At 43.3% G+C, this 27,593-nt stretch overlaps 1 protein-coding gene across 3 annotated transcripts in view; it reads right to left on the bottom strand.

Moving 5' to 3' along the window:
- The window catches only part of CDK14 (cyclin dependent kinase 14), a 387,005-nt gene that overhangs the window by 127,412 nt on the left and 232,000 nt on the right, over positions 1–27,593 (bottom strand). For all 3 annotated transcript variants that reach the window (XM_018554836.1, XM_018554835.1, XM_018554837.1), the window contains one exon: positions 6,792–6,855. In XM_018554836.1, coding sequence (XP_018410338.1) covers positions 6,792–6,855 — 64 coding nt within the window. The remainder of the gene's footprint in view (positions 1–6,791; positions 6,856–27,593) is intronic.

Raw genomic sequence — 27,593 nt, 5'->3', positions numbered from 1 at the left:
ATATATATATATATATGGGAACTATTTTACCAGCCAAATTATTTGTATTTCTGTCTATCCATTTCTGGGGACTTACACAGCTCTGTCATACAGCACAGTCCTGACTGGACACCTATTTTTTTATTCTTTGTTGCAATCAGGTTACACTTACAAGTTGTGTCTCTCTCAGTCTGTGATTGGAGAGTAAATGAGGAAGCTGCAGACTGATGGGCTCACCTCCCTTTCATCTCTCCTCCTATCCCTTGTCCCTTATTAGCACATCAGTACAATTGACTGGCCCCTTGTGCTGCTTCTTCCTCTTCCACTCTGAGTTCTGCTGTACAGAGACCGAAAGATACTGATACCAAGCCAGATTCAGGTACCTACACTGTTTGCATAAAAAATGCAATTAATGTCGTCTTTATTCATGCGTGCTTTTTATATCTACTTGGAGTTCAGTCTCAGCACTGACATCATTATTCAGATCCAGGTGCAGTTATATTGTAACTTTGCTTGATTTTGTTTCAATGTTTAAAGTTGCGAGAGCTGCTAATATGCAGATGAGTCTCTACCCTCCTGGTGAACATCATCACTGAAAGTGAAAGAAAATCTCTCATTTTGGGTTGTCATCAGAACAGCAGCAGATGGGAAATCTTCCAATGGGGCCACTAGCTCTGCTGATCATGCTGCGCACCAGGGATTTCTGTCTCTTTGGAAGTATTTTCTCTCACTTCCTGTCGTGGCTATCACACAGGAAATAAAGGGAATTGGAATGGCAAAAAAATGCTAACAAAAGGTTATAACCGTCCCCTACTCTATCCAAAACTAGAAAAAAAAAACCTTTTGGCTTCAGTTCTACATTAACTGTAGTAGAGAATAGTCAGGTCTCCAGACTGGCTGTGCTGTCTGGCAGGAGGTATAAATACCAAGTCTTGATGGATAGAAATACAAATTAGACACGTGCGATTTGTTTCGTTCCGAATCAAAATTTGGACACATTTTCTGAAATTCAGTTTGTTTCCAAATTTTCGGATCCCAACCGAATGTTGTTCAAAAACTAAACCGAATCAGACATGTGACTTTTCTGGCCAATCAGATGTGTTTTTCGGATTAATGCATCCGAATGGGTCTGAACAGCATTTTCGTTACGGCAACATGGGAGCCATATACAGTATAAACATGTAATACTAAAGCAGAGGCTCCCAGACGCGAATGGCATTCAGGATCTGAATTTCTGAATTGCATTGGGGAGCTCCTGAATGCCATTTGGGTCTGGGAGCCAAATACATACAATACTAAAGCTGAGGCTCCTAGACCCGAACGGCATTCAGGAGCTCCCCAATGCTATTCGGAAATTCAGATTGCGAATGCCATTCGGGTCTGGGAGCCTCAGTTTTAGTAATATATGTATATGGCTCCCAGACCCAAATGGCATTTGGGATCCGAATTTCCGAATCGCATTGGGGAGCTCCCAAATGGCATTCGGGTCTGGGAGCCCCAGCTGTAGTATTAATATCTGTATGTGGTATTCGCAATGAATATTCATAAACTCACGAAAATTTGGATTGCGTCCGAATCCAAAACCCGAACCGAATTGAATTTCGGATCAGAATCCCGAAATAAAACATGCGAGCCGGACCAAATTTTTCCGCAGCTTACATGTCTAATACAATTACTTTGGCAGTTAAAACAGCATCTATATACAGTATGAGGGGAATTTATCAAAAACTGGAGCAGCCAAAATCTGGAGCAGCTGTGCACAGCAACCAATCAGCTTCTTTCTTTCATTTTTAAATCTTAACTTAACAGACTGAAGGGAGAAGCTGATTGGTTGCCATGGGCAACCGCTTCAGATTCTTCTGCTCCAGTTTTGATAAATTCACCCATATGTATTTCAATTTCAAAAATTGTTTTTGAAGGCAAATGTATATATATATTTTTTTACCATATGCGAGTCCCTGATCGCTCTTTAGCCATGAAAGGAAAGCTACGGCACCTGGTATTATTAAAACAATAAATATGTCACAAGTGCGCAAGAGCTAAGCTGACTGACGGCCCAACTGTGGCGTTCCTCAATTTAGGAAAATCTGCACAAATCGAACAGGGCTCTAATTCTGAGCGAGAAGTCCCAGAGGGGAACGTTTGCTGGAAGACACAAGAGCATTTGAATCAGACCATTCAGTGAGCTGCACTGCGGGGACCTCGCTGCCTGTTTCAACTTTCCCTAAATACTCGCAAGTGAACGCTAACCGGCTTTGAAAAGTTGAAGTGAGCACACAATTTGATTATTTAATGTAAATGTTTCACTTCATTATAAAAATATAAAAATAAAATGGATTGTGTAAGTGGATCCTGCAGAGGCACGGAAAACATTCACTGTGCTAAATGGTCTACGAGGGAACGGTTTTTAAAGAACATTAGAAAGTATTATTTCTGTCTAGACTGGACTCTTAAAGATCCCCAAAGTGGACAAACAATTAAAACAAGAAATATATATAGAAAAGTTAAAAAATCCAGCATGCCCGTGTGGCTTCTGCCTACTCCTCTGTATGTCATATCTGGCAGATCCGGGTGATGTACAATTATATGAAACACTGCATCCCTTGTCACCCTTCCAAAGTCAATGGGCTGTGCTTCTCCCCTTCAACCATTAGATGGTGCTGTGTAGGTGCATGACAAGACTCATCATGAAGATTCCCATTAGGTACAATGGTTCTGTTCACACCTGAGCACCATGCCATACCTTGTTGTGCAACAAAGTACATGAGCTTTTTTGCGGGGCAGAATCACACGTTTTTGGCCCGCAGACTTCAATGTGAGCACCTACAAATGTGCGACAAGCGCATTTTCTGCACCTAACATCTGGTCTCCTCCTCCTAGCAACCTCAGGCCTGTTAACACAATGGAGGATTCAGGAGTGTTTATGCTTTCAGTAGAGATTTTGTCCACCCAATGAGGACCCAGAAGAACCTCTATGATCCCAGTAGTGCCCATTCCAAGAACCTTTCTGTAATGCCCATTACAAGAACCTCACCAATCCCAGTAAAGCCCATTACAAGAACCTCTCAGTGATACCCATTACAAGAACCTCTACGTTCCTAGTAATGCCCTTTATAGGAACCTCTACAATCCCAGTCATACCCATTACAAGAACTTTTTAGTGATGCCCATTACAAGAACCTCAACAATCCCAGTAAAGCCCATTGCAAGAACATCTCAGTGATACCCATTATAAGAATCCCTACGATCCCAATATTGTGCTCTGTCCCCATTGGGGAGATCTCCCCCCAGTTCCTGTGATGAATAGTTTCTAAAGCTTTATGGTTTATATTTAGTTCATGAAGGTTTTTTTTTTATTTTAAAACCAAGACAAGGGGGCAGAAAGCTAAAGTGACAGAAGGCAGATTGTGTTCTAGTGAAGGTTTGATTAAATGTTGATGCTGCGAAGAAATGCTGGATTTAGATGCGTGTCATGGGCTCCTGGAAGAAATGCGGGATTCAATTTTCCTTTTAATAATCTCAGTTGCTGTTAAAACAGATCTAAGATTACAAATTGCAGCTACAGCGCCACCTGCTGGTGAAAGCTTGTATAGCCGCATACAGACACATTGATTGTAGAAGAGAAATGGCAATCAACTGCATGCAGACACTATTGCCAACTTAAAAAATGTTGTAAAAAGTAAAAGCACAGAACAACCAAGTATTTTAAATGCTCATTTGCAGTGTTTTTGTACTCGCTTGCAATTTGCTTTTAAAATTTCTAGAAAAATCAACTAGTCCCTAGGGCAGCCCCCTCCATCCTTGCACATCATAGACCTCTTCTCTTCTGTTAGTCTGATTGATGCCTGTTCTGGCCCAGCTCTTCTCTTCTACCTACATGATCTTTTATGTAGCTGCTGGTGGAGGAGGGGAGGGAATGGTATATAAATGGGAATACAGGGGCTGCTGACATTATATTCAATATGGTAGTGCCCAGAACAATCTTAGAGCTTTTGGATGTCTATCCAAGGGAGGCTTTACAGGTAAATAACACATTCATTACATAACATGTGCACATAATCTTATGGGAAGATTTTTTTTCAAATGAATGATCTGGTGACAGGGTCTCTTTAAAGAACACCTACTACAAGAGAAATGCAGGGGCTGGCTCTTTTGAAAATACTAATTGCTAGGTAGCAGAGAAAAGCAAAACAAACAGAAAAGCCCTTATCTCTATACAAAGCATGGAAGACGAAAAAAAACCCGGCATGACAGCCAGGCAAGCCTAGGTGGGGTTACATAGACAATGGTGACATCAATCAGATTTCCTGTGGGATCCTTGGAGACCTGAGGATCCTGGATCCCGCAAGAATGCGCTCCTGCACAGTTCTGGAATGACTTTCGGATCCTCAACTTTCGCAGGATCCCACGAAAAGGCCCAGTGATGTCAACAAAACCCTTAGGTAAGCATTTTTTCTTAATTGTATTTTGTTTAAGGAGTGGTGGCCAGGCCAATGAAGACATTTAAAAGCAAAGTCTCTTTAACATATAAACACTCACTATGCAAAAATGTGTCACTGCTGCCACCTAGTGTTCAAAATTGGTAATGCCAACACTGAGAACATTTTTATTCATACAGTATATGAAGAATAGGTAAACCCAAGAACAAAGCTGTCATATATTGCAGCTTACCAGTTCTTAGATGGGATGGTTGCATTAGTTTTCATTGTAAGGCTAAGAACATTTTTTAGCAAGTCAAGAAAATACCTGTTGACCTTGTCAGAAATGCCTGGAAGCAAAACCAAGCTTATCTTTCATGTGTAAACTACTAATTCTATCACTCCACATGTAATGGAGATGAACAAAGGAAGACATGTTTGAAGTCCAGCCTGTGTGGCATCCATGGCTCCATCTATAGATACAAGAGAGAGCATAGCTCCTTCAATGGATACATGAGAGAGCATAGCTCCTTCTATAGATGGAGAGAGCATAGCTCCTTCTATAGATACAAGAGAGAGCATAGCTTCTTCTATAGATACGAGAGCATAGCTCTTTCTATAGATGGATGAGAGAGCATAGCTCCTTCTATAGATACATGAGAGAGCATAGCTCCTTCTATAGATACAAGAGAGAACTTAGCTCCTTCTATAGGTACATGAGAGAGCATAGCTCATTCTATAGATACATGAGAGAGCATAGCTCATTCTATAGATACATGAGAGAGCATAGCTCCTTCTATAGATACAAGAGAGAACTTAGCTCCTTCTATAGATACAAGAGAGAACTTAGCTCCTTCTATAGATACAAGAGAGAACTTAGCTCCTTCTATAGATACAAGAGAGAACTTAGCTCCTTCTATAGATACAAGAGAGAGCATAGCTCCTTCTATAGATACAAGAGAGAACACAGCTCCTTCTATAGATATATGAAAGAGCATAGCTCCTTCTATAGATACAAGAGAGAGCATAGCTCCTTCTATAGATACATGAGAGAGCATAGCTCCTTCTATAGATACTATACATGAGAGAGCATAGCTCCTTCTATAGATACATGAGAGAGCATAGCTCCTTCTATAGATACATGAGAGAGCATAGCTCCTTCTATAGATACATGAGAGAGCATAGCTCCTTCTATAGATGGATGAGAGAGCATAGCTCCTTCTATAGATACATGAGAGAGCATAGCTCCTTCTATAGATACATGAGAGAGCATAGCTCCTTTTATAGATACATGAGAGAGCATAGCTCATTCTATAGATACATGAGAGAGCATAGCTCCTTCTATAGATACATGAGAGAGCAACCCCACTGCAAAGGTTAATACAAACATTTCCCCAGAGTTCCACTTTAAGTAATGGCAATGTTTTAGCCAAATCATTAGATTGCTCCGGTACACACGGGGGTTGTACAGGTGTGAGCTGAAAGGGTTAAAGTCCACTTTTACTTCCTCTGAAAATGTGACTTATAATTTTTGAGCCACTTACATAAAACAACGATTCAGTTGCTGAAGTCATGGAAAAGTCAGAAGTCGTTCTCTGCATCATTGTTCGGGCACAGTGACTCAAAGTATTGAAACGTTTATTTAAAGTTCATATGAAGTCTCTGTGAAAATGACTGAAATGCATTTCTCATTCAGTGAAACAGTAAGTGCTGCAAACCTTACCATGAGTTTATGTGAAAGAAATTCCACAACCCCTGAAACAGCCCGTCACTGGCCAACTCGCCCCCTCCATGTCAGAGTTGCAGAGCTGCAAATAGCCGGGAGTGCAGAGCCGTAGTTAGCTCCTTTTGCGCCCGAGGCAAGAGAAAAGTGTGCCCCCCAACAGACGTGTGCGGTATGTGATGTCATGGGCCCGCCTCAAGGATGGCGGCGCATATGCGCTGGTGGCCAAATCCAACATAGCAAAATTTGCACGTCTAATAATATGTGTGCATGAGTGTGTGCGTGTGTGTGTGGTAATTTTTTATTATTGTTTTTTTTTTTTACTGTTGGGGGGGGCTCGGGGAAATATTAGGGGTCTAAACAGAGCCCTGACATTTCCCTTTTGAAATAGAAAAAGAGATTGAGGACACAGAGTTCTCTTGCGGATACAGGTGGGGGAGAGCAGCGGGGATCGAATGAGAAGCTGTAGCCCGTGCAGCAACTCTTCTCCCTTCTAATGCACATTATGAGAAGCTCGCATTGTGCAGTGAAATCAGAGGAAGCCATTTCAGTCCAGGAGAGGAGCCGGTACAACTGTGCAAGACTGAAGGCAAGGCCGGAGTTCAGCTTCAGCATTTGTGTAAAGAGCACAAAGACATACATGGGAGTACACATAAGATGATCCAACGTACCTGTCTTGAAATGTGGTAAAGAACTGACACTCGGCCATGTGTCATCATTAGGTGTTCCAAGGATCTAAAAGAGGCAGATCACATTGCAGTCATTTAGGGTACACAAATAAAACAGCTTAATTAAGTAATGCAGTTTAAAAATCTTGTGCAAAGTGCAGTAACCCCATAACTACAAATCAGATTTCACTCTCCTTTAGTTTTGGTCAAAATATTGAAGAATGAATGCAAATGACAAGAAAAAAAAACAACATATGACTTGTGGGTCTATTTATAAACAGTTAGCAATTTGCAGAGTCATTCATCCTGCAGATCTCTGCAAACCTTCATTCTGTGTGAATGGAGTCAAAAACCAATGTTCTTAGTATATTTTCTTTCCAGGTAGAATGTAATATCAGGAAAATACTGCAACATGGCCACTAGATGGAGCTAAGGAGCACAGGAAATAAATACTTCTTTCCTATGATCCTCAGCTTCATCTAGGTGGTAGGGTCTGGTCCGTGTACATGCAAAAATTGCTCTCTCAGCCCCCGTTCGCACTACGAGCTCACACACGTGTGTGCGGTTTCACACATGCTATTTGTTTTGACATGAAGCGTCAATAAACAGCCGTGTTCTTCACTTCAACATGGTGTGCTGGTGACATCTTTAACAAGTTTCAGTATTGGCGGCGCCATCCTCACCCACGCTGACAGGGATACCTGGTAAGGAGTGCAGCAGCATTCTGGAATACATATTCACATGAGAAAGTGCATGGGGCAGCAAGGTGCATTGGGGTGCACAGCAAATGGCATTGCAGTACATCTTATAAAGTGACACAGATTTTGGGGCAGTGCAGCAATGCGTGCAAACAAGTCTTTTCGCACCTTGCCGCATAAATGTGAATGGGGCCTCATATAGCAATGTACTGGAAGCTTCACCGTTTAGTTTTCCCTAATAGGGAGACTAGACTAGAATAGCAGCTGTGTGGGCTGCTGCAGCTATTGTTACACAACTGGTCGAAGTAACAGTCACCATAACTGGTGTCAGTGGATGCAATTATAACCTCCAGCATTGGTGTCAGTAGATGCAATTATGACCTTCAGCATTGGTGTCAGTAGATGCAATTATAACCTCCAGCACTGGTGTCAGTGGATGCAATTATAACCTCCAGCATTGGTGTCAGTGGATGCAATTATAACCTCCAGCATTGGTGTCAGTAGATGCAATTATAACCTCCAGCACTGGTGTCAGTGGATGCAATTATAACCTCCAGCATTGGTGTCACTGGATGCAATTATAACCTCCAGCATTGGTGTCAGTGGATGCAATTATAACCTCCAGCATTGGTGTCAGTGGGTGCAATTATAACCTCCAGCACTGGTGTCAGTGGATGCAATTATAACCTCCAGCATTGGTGTCATTGGATGCAATTATAACCTCCACCATTGGTGTCATTGGATGCAATAATAACTTCCAGCATTGGTGTCAGTGGATGCAATAATAACTTCCAGCATTGGTGTCAGTAGATGCAATTATAACCTCCAGCACTGGTGTCAGTGGATGCAATTATAACCTCCAGCACTGGTGTCAGTGGATGCAATTATAACCTCCAGCATTGGTGTCACTGGATGCAATTATAACCTCCAGCATTGGTGTCAGTGGATGCAATAATAACTTCCAGCATTGGTGTCAGTAGATGCAATTATAACCTCCAGCACTGGTGTCAGTGGATGCAATTATAACCTCCAGCATTGGTGTCAGTGGATGCAATTATAACCTCCAGCATTGGTGTCAGTGGATGCAATTATAACCTCCAGCATTGGTGTCAGTGGATGCAATTATAACCTCCAGCATTGGTGTCATTGGATGCAATAATAACTTCCAGCATTGGTGTAATTGGATGCAATTATAACCTCCACCATTGGTGTCAATGTTGGGGGTTATTACTACATCCACTGACACCAATGCTTTGGGTTTTATTGCATCCACTGACACCAAAGCGGTGTGCTATTATTAGACACGTGCGATTTGTTTCGTTTCAAATTGACATTCATATGATTTTCTGTAAATTCGGACATTCGGATGCATCCGAATTTCCAAATGACTGAAAGAACGAATCTGAACATATCCGAATGTTTGATAACGAAATTTGGATGCAATCTAAAATGTTTCCCGAATGCCATTCGGAACAGAACGAAGAAGCGGTAAAGCTGTGTGTCATTCTGTGTGCACCCAATTTGATATCTTCTGCCCCATGTGCTCCAAGATGGAGACTCTCATAGTTTAGAGTTAGGACCGCACTATAAGAGGTGCCTTGGCGCGGCAGTGCGGCTTACACATCCTTTGCAGAAGACGTGTATCCAAACCTCTGTCATTGTCCTTAGTGGTGAGACAAGTTGTTTTACATGCTAGTTTGTGAGTGTGCCATGATGCCTTTCTACTGTTCATTCTGTGACAGCTGTCTCTGCCTGTTTGCTGGCATTCGGGACTGGTATCCTGAATGGCAACAAAGTATCAAAAAGTTGCAGAATGTAAACAAAGAAAGAAGCTGAAAAGCTGCGTGACATTCTGTAACAGCTCTCTGATTCTTTGCTTACATTCGGGACTCGCATTCCGAATGTAAACAAAGAATCTGACAGCTGTCACAAAATGCAGAAAAAGTGTTAAACAATCCAAAGAAATAATAATGAAAAAAAAAAAAGTAGCATGGGGTTCCCCTAGCTATTCATAACAGACACTTTAGGTCTGGTAGGAACTTTAAGGGGGACCCCAATGCCAAAAAAATTTACAAACAAGTGGGGTCCCCCTAAAATTCCAAACCAGACCCTTGATCTGGGTAGCAGCCTGGCCCCCCGTGCCATACCAGGCCACATGCCCTTGACATTGGGAGGAAGCTTTTCCAGGGGCGGCACCCTGGAAAGGCACCTTGTCCCCATGTCAATGAGGACGAGGGCCTCTTACTCACAACCCTGGCCCGGTGGTTGTGGGGTCTGCGGGCAGGGACTCATCTGTCATTCCAGCGTCGATCACGTCGTCCAGCGATGTAAATTGTCTCAATCTTGCAAACCTGAGTTTTTGCATGATTGAGTGGTATCGGCGGTGTCAGGTTTGCAAGATTGAGACAATTTACATCGCTGGAGGACGTGATCGACGCTGGAATCGACGCCGCTTACTGCCCAACTGAATGTTTACATTGGGCAGTGGGCAAAAATAAACAAAACCTGCTATTGGCTATTTCAATTTGAAATAGCCAACAGCAGGCTGGCTATTGCTCCACCCACTGCCTTCTGTCAATCAGCAGAGGAGCGGACCTGAGAGAGAATTCTCTCTCTCTCCTAGTCCTGTAGAAGTCAATACCCTGAACTGTGCTTGTGCATACATTGGATCAAGAAGCCAGCAAAGGAATGTAAATAATGCTGTGACCCTTGAAAAAAAGATCTAAGCAACTATAGTGATTTTTTTTGGGTGGGCGGGGGCAATACGGTAAGGAAAATTTGTGTTAAAGTTTCCTTACCCTTAGGCCCCATTCACACTGAGCGATTTATAGAGCGATTTTTGCAGCGATATCGCTCATATTTCCGCGCGATATCGCTCTATTTAGCTTCTCCAATCCATTTCAAATGGAGCTGTTCATATCTCGTCGCTCAATATCGCTTGTAGCTCGTCACTCCTACATGACCCTTTTTTCGAGCGATTTTGAGCGATATTGCTCCTGATTGCATACAGCCCAACAGGAAAACGTTGCGCGACAAGTCGCTCAATATCGTTCGTCGCGCAATATCGCTCAAAATCGCGCGGTTTTCATGTCGCTCAGTGTGAATGGGGCCTTAAGGCGAACCTGTCATGTGAAAAACATGGTTGCTCGCTGACCCCTAATTCTTAAAATGCAATGCCAGAACTTTTTTTTTTTTAAGCATCTGAGCCACTTACCTGGATCAGGTATGCACACAGAGTCAGAATGTTCTGACTGACTGTTGTGACTTTCCTGAATACTTGTTCCAAAACAGTGACTCAAAATATGGAAGCCAGTAATACGGCATAACAACCAGGCAACTGGCATAAAATGGATGTCAGCAGTTGTAGCTTGACATGACAGGTTTACTTGAAATAAATCCTTATATCTTGTACAAATAGCTGCTCTCCTATCTGTTCATTTCTTCATGTGTAGTATCTATAATCAACCACAAGATGGCAGCATAAGACAGTCATTTTCCCCCTTATGCACATTGCAGAAATATTGGCTGTTATTCAACACAAGCAGATCTGTACTGAGCGGATGATGTGAAGAATGCATAATGACTAACAGAAGAACTATGTAAAGTTTTGTGTCATTTTTTTTACTACTGTACCTCACAAAAGCAGCAATTGTTAAAGGAAAACATCGCTTTTGTTGGATAATTCCCCAAATCTCTTTACTATGAGATTAGGATCATACACTGATCAGCCATATAACCAATAATATAGATGACCTAATTACTTAGGCAACATTTGGTCCCTGAAGTTGATGTGTTGGAAGCAGAAAAAATGGGCAAGAGTAAGGATTTGATCAACTGTGACAAGGGTCTAATTGTGATATCTAGACAAATGGATCAGAGTAACTCTATAACTGCAGCTCTTGTGCAATTTTACCGGTCTGCAGTGGTCAGGACCTACCAAAAGTGGTGCAAGGAAATAAAACCAGTGAACTAGTGGCAGGGTCATGGGCAGCCAAGGCTCATTGAAGCACATAGGGAGCAAACGAGGCCCAAGCGCAACTTACAGGACTTAAAGGAACATCTACTGATGGATTGGTGTCAGACACCGCAGCATACCTTCAGAAATCTAGTGGAGACAGCTGTGTCGAATTCACTTCCAAACAGAAGCCCACAGGGAGAAGAGCCCCCGTGATTTAGTTAAGTGTGTGTGTGTGGGGGGGGGTTATCCGTGGTACTGGTCGGTGGGGCATTAGCTAATGTAACATGGACTTAGCAGTTTACTTGATTTTTTATCTTTAGGGCTCATTCACATCAGCGGTCTTGCTGGTGTGTGTGGTGCACATGCGCTGCAATGTAATGTAAAAAGCCTTACTTTTTAAAAAAACCTTTAACTTGATACTTTAGTTAACTCTGAGTGGTAGAACACTGCAATGCATTAAAGTAAGTCAGAACATGCTGCACAAAAATGCAACATGTCCTCCTTTTTTTCAGCACACTGCGTTGTTGTTACATAGTTATATAGTATTTGAGGTTGAATAAAGACATTAGTCCATCAAGTCCAACCTATTAGGATCTCATTCTAGGAGTACCTGTACCCCTGTATAAAAGGCTGCTGTTGTGAAGTTTGATAGGACATAAGGCAAATTACCTAATGGGGCCACTGCTGCCCAAGATAGCCCATAAGGCTGGAGTGACTGAGCCCTTAAACTTGATTTAAGTTTACCTCCAGGCACAGCTTACAAGAGCATTCAGCTCACTAAATGAAGCAATGGAGGTGAAGCAGAGAGTGGTGATGCTACAGAGAATAGCACAATGGTGCCTCCGCTAACAAAGAGCCATTGTCTGCCAGAAGCTCTGAACGAGAATGGAGATAAAGCCATACGCTCCACATCTGGATACGGAAGGGTTTTTTTGGCAGTCAAGAAGTAAAGCCGCTATTAGAACATATAACTTTGAGTAGCCTCTATCAGTGCTGAGTAGAAGACAGTGGCAAAGGTCCAGACCCCAAATTGAGCTGGGAGAGCTGAGGATTGCAGAAATTCTTAGTTTCGTTCAACAAAGATTTCACAATAATACAGCAGAGACTTGTCCCTTCTACCCTGAAGGGTGTACCAGCCTAGAGAATGGGGAATGATAATTAAAAAAAAAAATAAAAAAAATTGGTGTTACTAATAGCAAAAAAAATGGATCATGATGGTAATCCGACTTCTTGCAATGGGAAATCAATGAGTACATCCCTAGAGTATTGTTTTAAAGCAGGGGTAGCCAAACTCTGGCCCTCAAGCTGCGGTGGAACTACAAATCCCATTAGGGCATTGCAAGATTCTCACAGCCACAGACATGACTCCCGGAGAGAGATGCATCATGGGATTTGTAGTTGCACTACAGCTGGAGGGCAGGAGTTTGGCTACCCCTGCTTAAAGGATCAAAGATCTGTCTGAGATCTGGAACATGTACAGCTGAGGCGTTGGGTTCATATATTCAGAAGATCGGTCAGAATGTGATAAAGCACAATGCTTTGCTGATGTTGGCTAAACCCTACACAGCAAGTAAAACATCCCTGGTGATTTGTGCCAGTTTTTGAGTCCATAATACTACTTATGTTTAACATGACAATAAACTTAGAAGTTAAATCTATGTGTAGACTGTAGATCCTCAAATCATCTCTGAATTGGAATGGGTTCATAAACGACAGCAAAGAGCAACCAATGCGTTTCAGAGTTTTAAAGACCTCTCCCTTCTCCAGGGCTTAATATGACCCTAAACTCAGGAGTTAAATCTTAAAAATACATTCAGATACCTTAAGTATTAACAAAAATGTATCTTATTTGTGTATCACTCGGATGGAGATCCTCAAATCATCTGTGAATTGGTGCTGACACTGTCCTTCCTTCTGGAGGGGGGCTACTTTTGTTCCCCATGGTCCCTGTGTGGGTTGTAAAGTAGTCACCGCTCCAAGCTCACTCCTGTGATGGGCTCCCAATTATTAAACTAAACATGAGATTGTAGTCCATCACAGGAGTGAGCTTGGAGCGGTGGCTACTTTACAACACACACAGGGACCATGGGGAACAAAAGTAGCCCCCCTCCAGAAGGAAGGACAGTGTCAGCACCAATTCACAGATGATTTGAGGATCTCCATCCGAGTGATACACAAATAAGATACATTTTTGTTAATACTTAAGGTATCTGAATGTATTTTTAAGCTTTAACTCCTGAGTTTAGGGTCACGTTAAGCCCTGGAGAAGGGAGAGGTCTTTAAAACTCTGAAACGCATTGGTTGCTCTTTGCTGTCGTTTATGAACCCATTCCATTATTAAATGATTTTGGACTCTCACTTTGTCTTGTTGGGCACATTCATTGCACTGTACATATGCATATATTTTAAAGAATCAGTTCCTGCTTTCCTCACTAGACACCTCATTGAATTTCACTGTTCACCCTTGCCAGAAGGTAGTAATATTTTTAGAAGTTCCATGTTCTTTGAATTGACTTTTACATATAGAATATTAAAATATATAACATGCATGTGGTATGTGATTCGGCAGATCTCTGTGATAAAGCCTTCCGTGAAATAAATAAAAATTGTATTGATGAATTAACACACGACAATGATATGTGTGACCATGTATGACATTTTTGGGAGGTGATGCTAATGAGACAACAGCTAAGATCTCCCTGTATGCAAAATATTACTATAGAAATGAGGAAATGGAGGTTTGAGAAACGAGTGTTTATTCTGTACAAAGGACCAGCTGAGTGTGAGCAGAAAATAATTTTACAAAAATAATGCTTTATTGGTCAGCCAGCCAGCTCGGGTGTTTGAATGGGCAGCTATAGAATGTAGTCGGCAGCAGATTATGGTGAGAAGGGATAACATTGGCAGGAGGACAACTGCAATAAAGGATGAGATATAGCAATGAAAGGCATCAAAAGACACTGACGCATGGAGTCAGCAATTGTGCTGACATGCTGTGGGATACCTTGGCACTTAAATTCGATGGCAATCCCTAAGGCCTGGTTCACACCTGGGCGTTTTACAGCGCGTTCCCACGCGCTGTAAAACGCTCAACATGTGAAAACCAATAATTGCCTATGGGCAAGGTTCCCACCTGGGCGTTTTACACCGCGTAGGAAGGCGCTGCAAAACGCCCTATGCCCAAAGAAGTACAGGAGCTTCTTTGGGGCGTATTTGCCGCGCGTATCCATTAGGATACAGCCGGATAGCCCTCAGGAAACGCGTGTTTGTCGTTTTTCTTTTACTGCAAATCGCTGTTAAAGCGTGCGGCACGAAACGCGCTGCAAACGCGCATATTCCGTACGCCCAGGTGTGAACCCAGCCTAAACCCAATCACTGAAATTTTTATACAAACGTTAACATGCTAATTTAACAAAGCGCATTACAGCGCAGGGTCCCCTTTATCAGGCCCGAAAGCGCTTGTAATGAATGACATCAATAAATGGATTTTCACTGACGTTTAAGTCTTTGTCGTGCTGGTGACGCTCCTATACTTGAGCTCCTACGTAGCCCCAGCTTCAAGGCCAGCTGAAGTTACAACTTTTTTTATTTGTGGATATCACGAAGAGGGATTAGAACACCTGTAAGGTTGTTATTGTTGTCTGTGTCCACGTTAGAGAGAATCATTGGTGATCGTTATCTCTGAAAGTGAAAGAAGATGCCACATTTCGGGTTACCAACAGAACAGGAAGTGATGGGAGATCTTCTAATGGGTACACTAGTTCTGGTGAGCCTGCTGATCGCCATGGATTTCCCCCATAATTATGGAGGTGATGGACCTCCATAATTATGGTTTATTTACTTACATTCCAACACCATCCCTAATATCTCCCTAACAATTTAAAGCAGACCTATACTTCAAAGTGCAAGTGAACTTTATACTCTTATAGCAATCATGAGGAAAGGGCAGATAAAAGAATGTTTTTCAGATGGAGGTGAAAGGGGATAAGTGAGCTCTGTGAAGAAAAGTCTGGGGCTTGCTATGACCCAAAGTCAATCTACTTGTGACTGGGAAGCTGAGGTTGTCCTGTTGGTACAAACATCCAGGTCCAGGAGTGTTACCCTTCTTTCACAATATTAGCAATTTCCAACAACTTCAACTTGCAAAGTCACAAATTTGCAGGATTGGTGACAAATCATCCCTTTCATTTCCCTTTCACCTGAAAAAATGAAAATAAACCGTGGGCACCTGCCCCCTACCAGATATTAATAGATATCAGTGCCCAGCGGAGAGAAAAGGTCACAGCAGATCTGCGTTGCCTCATTCCATATGAAATATTAATCAAAAGATTTCTGCAATGGCACGCTGACCTGCACATCTCGTGCTACCATTTTGATACGCCGCCTGAAAAAGCATCAGCCGGGTAACCCTGAATACATGAAAGCTGTAGAGGCTCACTCAACGCACAATGGTTGGAAGAAGTTCTGTTCCACCTTCTGTGCCCAATAAATAAGACTAAAATAGTTCCATTTAAAAAAGAAACTTTGCGCTATATGCAAGTAAAAATATAAAGAGAAGTATTAAAGAGGGAAAGACGATGGAAGTGAGGTGACAAATCTCAAATCCCTCAATTTCACTAGAACACCAGTGCCCGTCTCATCTAACTACCTCAACCTAACCTCCAAATGCTTCCAAGTTCAAGGAAGACTGAAGTATAGGAAATAAAAGTTACAGAATATCAAGATATATGCAATGATCTTGAGCTTCACGAGTGCCTGTATTGAATGTTGCAAATCCCTTCTCAGCATCAGCAATCAACTTTCTCTAATCAGAGGATAGAGTGGTGTACGGAGTCCCACCCAGCTCACTGACATCACTGGTGGCCAGGACCCAGACAGGATGCCTGTCTGGGTCCTGGCATATCAGAATGCCCCAATCCAATCACCGGAGACTCTGCACAGTACTGACTGTACTGTTAGTATTCTAGCCACTTGTAGTTGTATAGAATTCCCCTGCGCATCCTTCCAGAGCTGAGGTCTGCAGAGGAAGGATACAATAGGTGGAGCTGTTGTTTCAATGGCAGTCATGGTCGGCATGGAGTTCTATACAACTACAAGTGGCTAGAATACTAACAGTACAGTCAGTACTGTGCAGAGTCTCTGGTGATTGGATTGGGGAACAGGTGGAAGATCGCAACTCGGGAAGGGGCTCTGCACAATCAAAAAACTGTGGACACCTACAGATGCACACAGAGGGACACTTGGAGGTATGGTGGTGCACACATGGAGATGTGCTGGTGGCCAGGGATACACATGGAGATATACACAGGCACATAGAGACAGGCTGGAGGCATGAGACATAGAGACAAGTGTACCGACAGAGGGTACACTTGGAGCTACAGAAGAGCATAGGGTACACTTGGAGACACGGAGGAGCACAGGGGTACACCTGGAGATACAGAAAAGCACAGGGGTACACCTGGAGATACAGAAAAGCACAGGGGTACACCTGGCGATACAGAAAAGCACAGGGGTACACCTGGCGATACAGAAAAGCACAGGGGTACACGGAGATATGGAGGAGCACAGGGGTTACGCTTGGAGATATGGAGGAGCACAGTGGTACACTTGGCGATATGGAGGAGCACAGTGGTACACTTGGCGATACGGAGGAGCACAGTGGTACACTTGGTGATATGGAGGAGCACAGTGGTACACTTGGAGATACAGAAAAGCACAGGGGTACACTTATAGATATGGAGGAACACAGGGGTACACTTGGAGATACAGAGGAGAAAAGGATATACAGAAAAGCACAGGGGTACACTTGGAGATATGGCACATAGAAGTTAATTTGGGGATATGGAAGCGCATAGAGCCTCGCTAGGGACACAGGGGTACCCTTGGAGCATTCAGAACATTTATTTAAAAGCTTTAAATATAGTGTATTATGTCACTTATGTCATTTTTAAAAGAGGCCTGAAACCTAACTCCCTCACTTCCCATTGGCATACATACAGTATGTTTCGATTTGCAACCATTCCTTCTGGAACCTAAGCCTGGTGTAAATCGAAGGCTACCTGTATATGACAATGAAACACCGGATTCCCCAGTAACTAAAAGTGTTACAAAGAGAAGAATTGACTGAACATTTGTGGATTTCTGCTTCCGATTCCATCCCAATCACCCTGCTAGCAAAGATAATTCAGATTTACGGACAGGCCAGCGCACATCTCTATCTGATCACAGATAAATAGAGGAGGTCATCGGCTCACAGAGCAATGTCATCTCAATTTAAAAGAGATAAGGCGATATAAAAGAAATGAAACAATTGTGAATCATTCATTCACAGTATTTTTTTTTTCGCTTTGAACAATAAAGCGAAATCTTCCCAATCACTCTCTTTTCTCATGTCTGAGCCCCTCCATCCCATTTCCGGTTTATTACCGAAAAATGACAGCGGAGGAGATTGACAGATGGAAGCGTTTCATTCCTGAATGCAAAAAACAAAAAGATACATTTGAGAACGGGTCAAACCGCCCGGCATGTCTGGCGGAAAATCATTCAGCTGCTAAATGTTGTATATTATCAGGAAATTTTGCTCTTTCCTGACAATCACCTGACGGACAGCTAGTCTCTTCATCGTTTCCATCCGTTGCGATGGAAAGTTTAACATTTCTTTCCCAATTGTGTTAGAAATCTGGAATATCAAAAATGTGCCCAGTGCTAGGAGACACAAATGTTCAGCTGCTGCGGTCTTTATAAAAATCCCAAGCTCAATGTAATATTAGGTCTCAAAAAATGATATATTCTGAATACCGTATGCAGACATAACGATTCAATATGAATATTAGGATACATCTAAACTCTACTTAGATGGCATTTAGTTTGCTCAAGCACTGAGTATCATCTTTGAGCCACTTCCTGTCTACATGCACTCACTACAGCATCAGTTGCACATTATTGCTCTGAACTGGCTTCCTAACAGTTACAATGGTGGAACATGCTTGGGCTATGTGTGTCGGCATGGCTGGCTGTAGTCTCCACCAGGAGTGCATGTGATGGGGTGACATCATAAGACCACAACTGGGAGACAGTTTCCACCCCTTAAAGGAGAAGTATTGTGAAAGTAAAATGTACTCTTCCCAATACTTTGAGCCGGCGTGTGACACTGCACACAAGACTCTGCTCTCTCATGGTTCTCCTCCTACCAATCTAAGCGCTCCTTTAGTGTCACCCACCAATCTTACTCCTCCCCTCCTCTTCCTCTTTCTGTAGGGGGCCCCCAAGACTCTGTCCTTGGACCCCTTCTCTTCTCTATCTACACCTCCTCCCTTGGTCAGTTAATAACCTCACATGGCTTCCAATACCATCTCTATGCCGATGACACTCAAATCTATCTTTCTACTCCACAACTCACCCCCTCAGTGTCCTCTCGTGTCACTAATCTACTAAATGACATATCAGTCTGGATGTCGCAACACTTCTTAAAACTCAACCTTTCAAAAACTGAGCTCTTGATATTTCCTCCTGCCCGTGCACCTTCTCCCGTCTTTTCCCCTGAGATTGATAACACAACTATCCAACCCTCCCCCCATGCCAATGTCCTAGGTGTCATCCTTGACTCGGACCTCACTTTTCTGCCCCACATCCAATCACTATCCAAATCCTGCCACCTTCACCTTTGTAACATCTCCAAAATACGCCCCTTCCTCACCAATGACACCTCAAAACTACTCATCCACTCACTTGTTATCTTTCGTCTTGACTATTGCAACTCCCTCCTCATTGGCTTACCTCTACACAGGCTCCTACCCCTTCAGTCTTTCATGAATGCTGCTGCTAGCCTCATCCACCTAACCAATCGCTCAGTGTCTGCATCCCCCCTCTGCCAATCTCTGCACTGGCTTCCAATAGCCCAAAGGATCAAATTCACAACTCTGCCCCTGGTTATATTTCAAACCTGGTCTCAAAGTATCACCCTAACCGCCCCCTCCGCTCTTACAAAGACCTCCTGCTTTCCAGCTCCCTCGTCAACTCCCCCCATGTTTGCCTCCAGGACTTATCTAGAGTCTCTCCCATCCTCTGGAACTCTTTACTCCAACCTGTCCGTCTATCTCCCGCCTTGACTGCCTTTAGGCGATTCCTTAAGACTCATCTCTTCAGGGAAGCCTATCCCGCCTTATACTAACCGCTCAACCTTCACGTTCTAAAAAAACAATTCATCCCCACACAGCCACCTCCTCATGTATCACTGGCCCCTCCCTTTTAGATTGTAAGCCCTCACGGGCAAGGCCCTCCTTACCATCTTGGCTTGGATTGTATAGCGCTGTGCACACTGTTGGCGCTATATAAATTCTGTATTATAATAATAATAATATAGATTAAGAACTGAGTGATCACGAACTGCTAATCACTCAGCTCAAGATCTTCTCCATGCAGAGGGGTGACTGAGTCACTATTCCCCAATCTGTCCGGTGCTCGTTGAAGGGACAGACAGGGGAGGGGGCAGGAACAGCTGGCTTTGGCTCTAGAGAGGAAAGGTCAGCTGTCAATCAGGCAGCAGGGAGGGACAAAATTGCATATAGTGGGCAGTAGCTTTTAGAGACTTTTTGGGCATCTCAAGCTGAATTTGCTGTGCTGACCAGTCTTGCAGATATTAGCCTTTGAAGATTATTTTGTTTATAGTGATTTCTAATAATTAAGTGGTCCTTTTAAATATCTTCCCATACTTGCAACCTTCTTTCTGAGGGCCTTAGAGAGCTCTTTGGATCTTAGCGTGACAATACACACACACACACACACACACACTAATAGCGAGCAGTAGACCTGATCCTAGATATCTGAGGTATAAATAAGACAAGTTCCACCTGTATACACCTGTGGGAGGTCCTAGCAAACTACAGTATATGTCATCTAGTGAGGCCCGACGTCTACTTCACCTCAATGATGAACCCAAACAGACTAATTCACATGAATGTCCTTCCATGTGCCAATATCGCTTTATACCTCTGGAAAGAAGACTAACAAAACTGAGGGGGAAAAAACCCCAGAAAATTCATGGCAGATCCATAACTTTTTACTGAACCGATAATATGACACCAATGGCCTGGAATTGGTTCATTACACAACTCACAGGTGAAGGTCTCCAAAGGAATCTAAGACATTAGATCGCATTATCATTTTCTACACTAAGCACTTCTGTGAGTGAATTAAGTCGTATGGAGAGTCAGCACTTCACTAGAACTGTGAAATATCAGCTGCATACGTGTGCGCCCCATACTAATCACCCCTCTCCCTGTTCTTCTCCGGATTAAAAGTAAAAGAGACGTGCCAAATCTTCCATACATAATTCTGCTACATAATTAAGAATGATAAATTCTCTTTCTGGATTGTCTACGGGGATATATCACCAGTATTCTTGCAAAAGTCACGAATTAGGGAACCTGAAGGACAATATAAGAACTAGGGTAGGGATAGATAGATAGAGGTATGAGAGAGATAGGTAGGATAACAGGATAGATTAGGTAGAGAGGTGATTGTGCTTGGCCAGGAAATCGGCTTCCCAGTCAATCAGCATCGACCTGGCTACCTGGTCAATCAGGAAGCAGGGCGGCGAGTAATGACCCGCCTCCCAGCTTCCTGATTGTTTGGAAAGCCGGCTTCCAAACCAATAAGCAACGAGCCGGATGTTCAGCTGGCTTGATGCTGATTGACCGGGAAGCCAATCAGCATGGAGCTGGCTTACTCACCACCCAGCTTCCGGATTGCACGGGATGCTGGCTCCATGTTCCCCTACGGTACTGCCGGTCAGAGGAAATCTTCCTCTGACCCGAAGTTCCGGTATCGGGGAAGGTATCTGAGCATTTAGGCGAGTATGAGTACTCGACCAAATACTTGGTATCGGCACTGATACTAGTATTGGTGCATCCCTAATAGATAGATAGATGCAGTAGATAGATAGAGAGAGAGAGAGAGAGAGAGAGAGAGAGAGAGATAGATTTGAGGTTGATAGCTCAGCTTTATGACTGGCAGGAAAGCTTGGATCACAAGACTTGCTGCGCAGAATTACAGATCTTTTAGCAGCTAAAACATTTCCCATATTTCTGTATTTTCATTGTGTGCTTAGCCGCTTGACTGGCGTTCAGCTTTAACATAGAATCTAGAGAAACAGTTTCATCACATGCAGAGAAATCCAAGTTTTTTTAAAGGTTTTAATGTTTTATAAACGAATTGGAAAGTTTATGCCGAAGGAAGCAAAGTGCAATACCCACCGACAGGCCATTTGTTAAAAGTGGGGTTGTCTGCCAAAGACAGCAACGCACTTGGAGAAGTCGGCGCTAGCGGTGCGATATTATTAGCTTTTGTCAAATTAATTCCTACATTGAATATATTTTCACGCAGGGCTGGATTTAATAACCGCTGTTGTACTTCGTAGAAATCGATGCAGAAATTAAATGAACATGATAATGAAACAAATAAAACCATATGAGAACTAGCGGAAAATCTGCTTTATTTCTCAATATCAATGTTTTCTAAATGAAATATTAAATAGCTGAAAATGTGTGAATTTGTAAGAGTCGTATGCTGTTTCGGTAAACACTCCAGATATCTCTATCGCTATTCCCAGATCTGACCAACAGCCTATAATGATCCACCCGCTTGACACTGCTCACACTTGCTCCCTTACCTTGCCTGCATTTGCATGGAATACTAAGACTTGCTGGGGGACATTTATCAATTTTGTAAGGCAATGCTAAACAAAGGCAGTGAGACAGAATATTAAAAGGATTTACTATAAGCAGTGGTGTCACAAGGGGGGTGCGGCCGGCACACGGGCAACACCTTTGGAGGGGTGACACCAAAATGACTGACAGCAATTTTGGTGTCACCCCCTCTAAAAAGTCGGCCACTCTGTAACGAGAGGCCGCCAGTGTCAGGAGAGAGGAGGGGACCGGGTGGCATACCTCATCCCGCCAGGTGATCATCCCCTCCTCTCTCTGCCGGCATCCATCACTAAGATGGCCACCGGCAGCCGTCAATTAGATGACTGTGCATGTGTGATGATGTCACAGCGGGTTGTCATCCGGTGTCGGTTCCGGGTGACACCCGGCCTCGGGACGCCAGTGACTATAAGAGATCATTTAAATCATAAATCCCTCCATCTGGCGCTCTAAAGTAGCACTGAAACAAAATCAAGCCTGCCCTTTACCACATCTTAGGGTCTGTCCACACCAGTAGCGCACACCACTGTGCAATGTGCTGATATTAGCACATTGCATGGTTCGCTTTTTAAAAATGTTATTGAAATGTCACAAATAGTGGCGTAACTAGAAACTTTAGGGCCCTGTTGCAAGAAACCATGAAGGGGCCCCCCCAACCCCTCACCGCCATGGGAAGGCATTATAAACAGGCACTGGTTGGTTAACATGAAACCTGCCGAGGTCCCCAGAAAGCACAGGACCTCAGGCAGCCGCTTCAGTTTAAATATGTAGTGCCAATATCTGCATTTAGTATCGGGGCATTTTCACGAGTACTCGTGAAAATGCCCAATATTGGCACTGGTGCATCCCTACTTAAAATAATGTATTGCTGGGACTTGTAGTCCTGCATAGCTGGTGCTATTCTGCATAATCATTATACAGCAATGCAGAATAGCACCAGCTATGTAGGACTACAAGTCCCAGCAATACAATATAATGATAATTGAATATCACTAGCTTCTCGCACCCTCCCCCCCATTCTCGTCACCCAACCAACCCCCACCCCTTCCCGGTCCAGCCTTTACCAACAGCAAACTCGCCTGACTCCTGCAGCACCTTTCTCGACGACCAGGGGGCGGGACTAAGTGGAGAGGGTCCTCTCCCACACAGCAGAACGTGCTGCCTGACGAGCCTGCAGTGCATTCTGCTGGACAAGTGACTGATCAGTGCACATCCTCTCCAGCCCCGCACAGCCGCCTGTACATGTTGCGGGTGGCAGAGCGGCGGGGAAGGAGGGGCACTATGTTGGGGGGCTCTTCTTCCTCTCTGGACCCCCCTAACAGGCGGAACACCAGGGCCTGGTCGCAATTGCGACCGTTGCGACCCTGGTAGTTCCGCCTGTGGTTACAAAGTAACATTTCATCCAGTTCTATTCTCTGCAGTCTATTGCAATGCGGTGTCGTAGATCACATCGAGCTGCGGTAAAAAAAAAGTAATGCATGTCATACTTTTTTCAGTGCACATCACATCAGTGTGTGAAATGACTTCACTGAAAACAAGGCTAATTGCCTTGTCTATGTGTTGGGGCTTCACTAAACAAGGTTGGCAAGGCAGCTTAACACATTTGGTGTGAATGGGACCTCAATTATGCAACTGTTTAAAGTGAAAATTGGTTTAATTATAGTTATGAATCTTTATCAGATCTTTGCAACTCCTCCTCAGTTGGCTGCTCAGGATAGAATGTCTAGGGTCACAAGTACATGTAAAAACATCTGCCCGCCATTTTGATAAACCACAGGAGTCTCTAAAAATTGAATACGCCTGTAGGTAAGTGCCACAGAAGATAGCAGTATGCCCTGGCAGATTTGAAGATAAGGAGATTATCACGGTCATCGTTCTTGGGTGAGACATCTGCCCGCCATTTTGATGTGTTTGACTCCCTTATCAATCTAACATCAACTTTTATTATTATTATAATACAGGATTTATATAGCGCCAATAGTTTGCGCAGCACTTTACAATATAAGGAAGACATTACAATCACAATACAATTCAAGACAAGATGGAAAGGAGGGCCCTGCCCGTGAGGGCTTACAGTATAAAAGGGAGGGGCAAGTGATACATGAGGAGGTAGCTGTGTGGGGATGAATTGTTTGAGAAAGTGATAGTTCAGTGGTTAGGTTGAGGTGGGATAGGCTTCTCTGAAGAGATGAGTCTTAAGGGATCTCCTAAAGGCCGAGTGGGAGATAGACAGACAGGTTGGGGTAGAGAGTTCCATAGGATGGGAGAGACTCTAGTGAAGTCCTGGAGGTGAGCATGGGAGGAGTTGACGAGGGAGCTGGAAAGCAGGAGGCCTTTTGAAGAGCGGAGGGGACATTTAGGGTGATACTTTAAGACCTAGTCTAGCAGCTGCATTCATGATAGACTGAAGGGGGAGGAGCCTGTGTAGAGGTAGGCCAATGAGGAGGGAGTTGCAATAGGCAAGACTAGATATAACAAGTGAGTGGATGAGTAATTTTGCGGTTTTCATGGTGAACTTTTATCAGTTTAAAGCAGTAAGACCAACGTTGTATGATTAGTGGCTGGTATCTGCACTGCTACTAACCATACTGAATACACCCGATACTATGTTACTTGGTAAAGTCTCTTCAGCGGGTTTGCTGAAAGAAGTTCCATGAGTGAGATGTAAAAGAAAAACACCTTCACATTGACTTAGTGAAGGGGATGATGATTGTGCCGCCCCAACAGGGGCATAGAATATGAGATGCATAGCCTCAGTTAATATTAGCATTGTTATATAGGTTAGAATTTATATAGTGTGATTTGCCTAACTATTTTCTCATAGCTAAATCCATGTGTTATCCTATGCTGCCATCTAGTGGCCTTTTGTTGTAATATACATGTCTTTCTGTAATTATTCCTCATGTGACGATGTATTTTCCCCTAGTGTACGCCCCTTCCTTCTTCCTGTGTGCAGTACTTCCTGTGTCATGGCCACAGTGAACAGCCACATGTAACAAGGACACATATGTAATCTGCACAGTACGTAGGAAAGGCATCATCTTTTGACCGCACAATACCATAACTGTTCATCTGCTGTTCCTATCATCTGCTGTAACCTGATGTTAAAGAATAAACACCTCTTTTGAATGAATCGGTATTGACGAGTTCAGCTATCTGACGAGGATTGTCCGCAGTGAGTATATCTGCTTATACAGGCCAGGCATAGAGGTCTCGGCAAGGGATATATTTCGCTATCACAACGATCGGAGTCAGAATAATGATAAACTGCAGCACTGACCACAGGAGTCTCCAAAACACAGAATATGCCTGAAGGTGAGTGCCATAGAAGAAAGCAGTATGCTCTGGCATATTTGAAGATGAGATATCCCTGGCCATCATTCTGGGTGAGACATCTGCCCACCATATTGCAATGTCTGGACCCCTTAACCCATCAACATCAATCTAACATCAACATCAATCTAACTTAAACTTTATCAGTTTAGAGCAGTAAGACCAACGTTGGATGATTACTGGCTGGTAGCTGCAGTGTACTTTGCTCAAAGGGAAACCATAGTGAATACACCCTGGCTCGCTGAAAGAAGTTCCATGAATGAGATCCTACAGGCACCCGTTAATGCTTCGCACGTCTTTGTATGGGGATGAAAGCTGGATCCGTTTCTGGAGGAAGTTCTCATTAGCAGGAAGTTTTGTACTGGAATAATTGCTGTTTTTCTGAGACTTGCTTGACATAGGTTTCCTTCATTAAAATACTTTGTGTTACAGTCTGGTTTCCAAGCTACACCGCAGGCACAGCTGGCCATAAGCCTTGTCAACGTTACATTGAAAGATATCAATGTGGACCTATACCTTGAGGAGAAAACTTGCTTTAGTTATAATCATCAGGGGGGATAAGTATCTCCTGTAATTCTTCTATTTCTGATCACTTTTGATGCTGGTCATGTGACCAATTCTTATGGAAAAACACTTACCCCATAGTTCTCTTTTAAGGTTACTTAAATTAGTGCTTTGTAGCTGTTAGATATTTCTAATTGGCGCAACATTCTTAATATTTGTTTAGAGTATAACTTTATTTATTACAGGTATTTAAAAAGCGCCGACAATTTACGCAGCACTTTACATAATTGCACATTTACATCATTCCCTACCCTCAAGGCGCTTACAATCTAAGGTCTCTGTCCCCCATGCATGCATAGGAGGGCCAACTTAGAGAGGAGCCAATTAACCTACCAGCATGTCTTTGGAGTGCGGGAGAGTACCTGGAGGCACACGCATGCACAGGGAGAACATGCAAACTCCTTGCAGATAGTGACCTGGCTGGGATTCGAACCAGGGTCCCCCAGTGTTGCAAGGCAGAAGTGCTAAGCACTACGCCACTGTGCTGCCCCTTTGTTACTTTTGCTCCTACATGAAAACGAGCACTTAACCTTGGCTGTGCGGAGGTAGCCCCGCAGCAAGGGTTAAGATAATTTTCCCCTGGAGTTCTTCTTTAAAAATATAACATAATTTTAAAAAATATAAAGGAAGAGAAATTACCCAAATTATTATAGTGGCATTAAATTTCAGCTCAGAACGCTTCTAAGAAGACAGGAGTAACACATCCTGTGACGCACCACATGAGAAGCATTGGGAACAAACTGCAAATGTTCCTTTAAACGTGCATAAGTCTTGCCTAAACAATGTCTAAAAAGTCATGACTTTTTGGTCAGCTTTCCCTTTGTGTACCGACCTGAAATAAGTGTATGCTGCGCAATTACTTTTACCTCGTTCTGTACAGCGTTTTGAATCCTTGGAGAGAAAAGCGCTCTACAATTATTACCTCTCCGAGCAAACCTTCACGACTCCGCTTCCTCCCTCGTCTACATTAATGGTTCTTTTTAGTTCTGATTATCTTGCATTGTGTCCAATATACAGTTTATAAAGGAATACTTATCAGCTCTTATGGTGCTGTGTTGACAAGATGCACGTCACAGCCCCCTCCCCCCCCCCAGGGGACCGGCAGCGATTAAACAGTCAAGATGGCCTCCCCCACATGCCGCCTGTCGTGTGCTTCGCCAGTATGAAGCGCAGGAGAAATCCTGGATGTTCCACTCTCCTGGCTGTTGTTGGAGAGTAAATGGTGCGTGAGACGTAAAGAGCCAACACAACCTAATTCTCAGAGGTCAGGAAGCTCACAAATTGAAGGATGAGACACGTTATGAGTATCAGCAGAAAATAAATCATTTCAGCATGAAGGTGTCATAAACAAACAAATCCTCAGCCAGGAGTCATGTAGAAATATAGCTAAAATGGCAAAATATAAATCTGGAATAAACCTCAATGCAAGTAAAGGGTTCTATTTGCTTTCTATTTTTTTAGCATTTATTTTTTAGTTGTATATTAAACGAAAGGAAGCTCTTGCCTATATGTGTTACCACCATGAGAGTGTTGCTCTCCATAAATGGCT

The sequence above is a fragment of the Nanorana parkeri genome, unplaced genomic scaffold, assembly GCF_000935625.1.
Source record: "Nanorana parkeri isolate BGI_ZX_2015 unplaced genomic scaffold, ASM93562v1 scaffold174, whole genome shotgun sequence".
Classification (NCBI taxonomy): Eukaryota; Metazoa; Chordata; class Amphibia; order Anura; family Dicroglossidae; genus Nanorana; species Nanorana parkeri.
The sequence above is the reverse complement of the archived record's forward strand: the minus strand, read 5'-3'. Positions and strand labels throughout refer to the sequence as shown.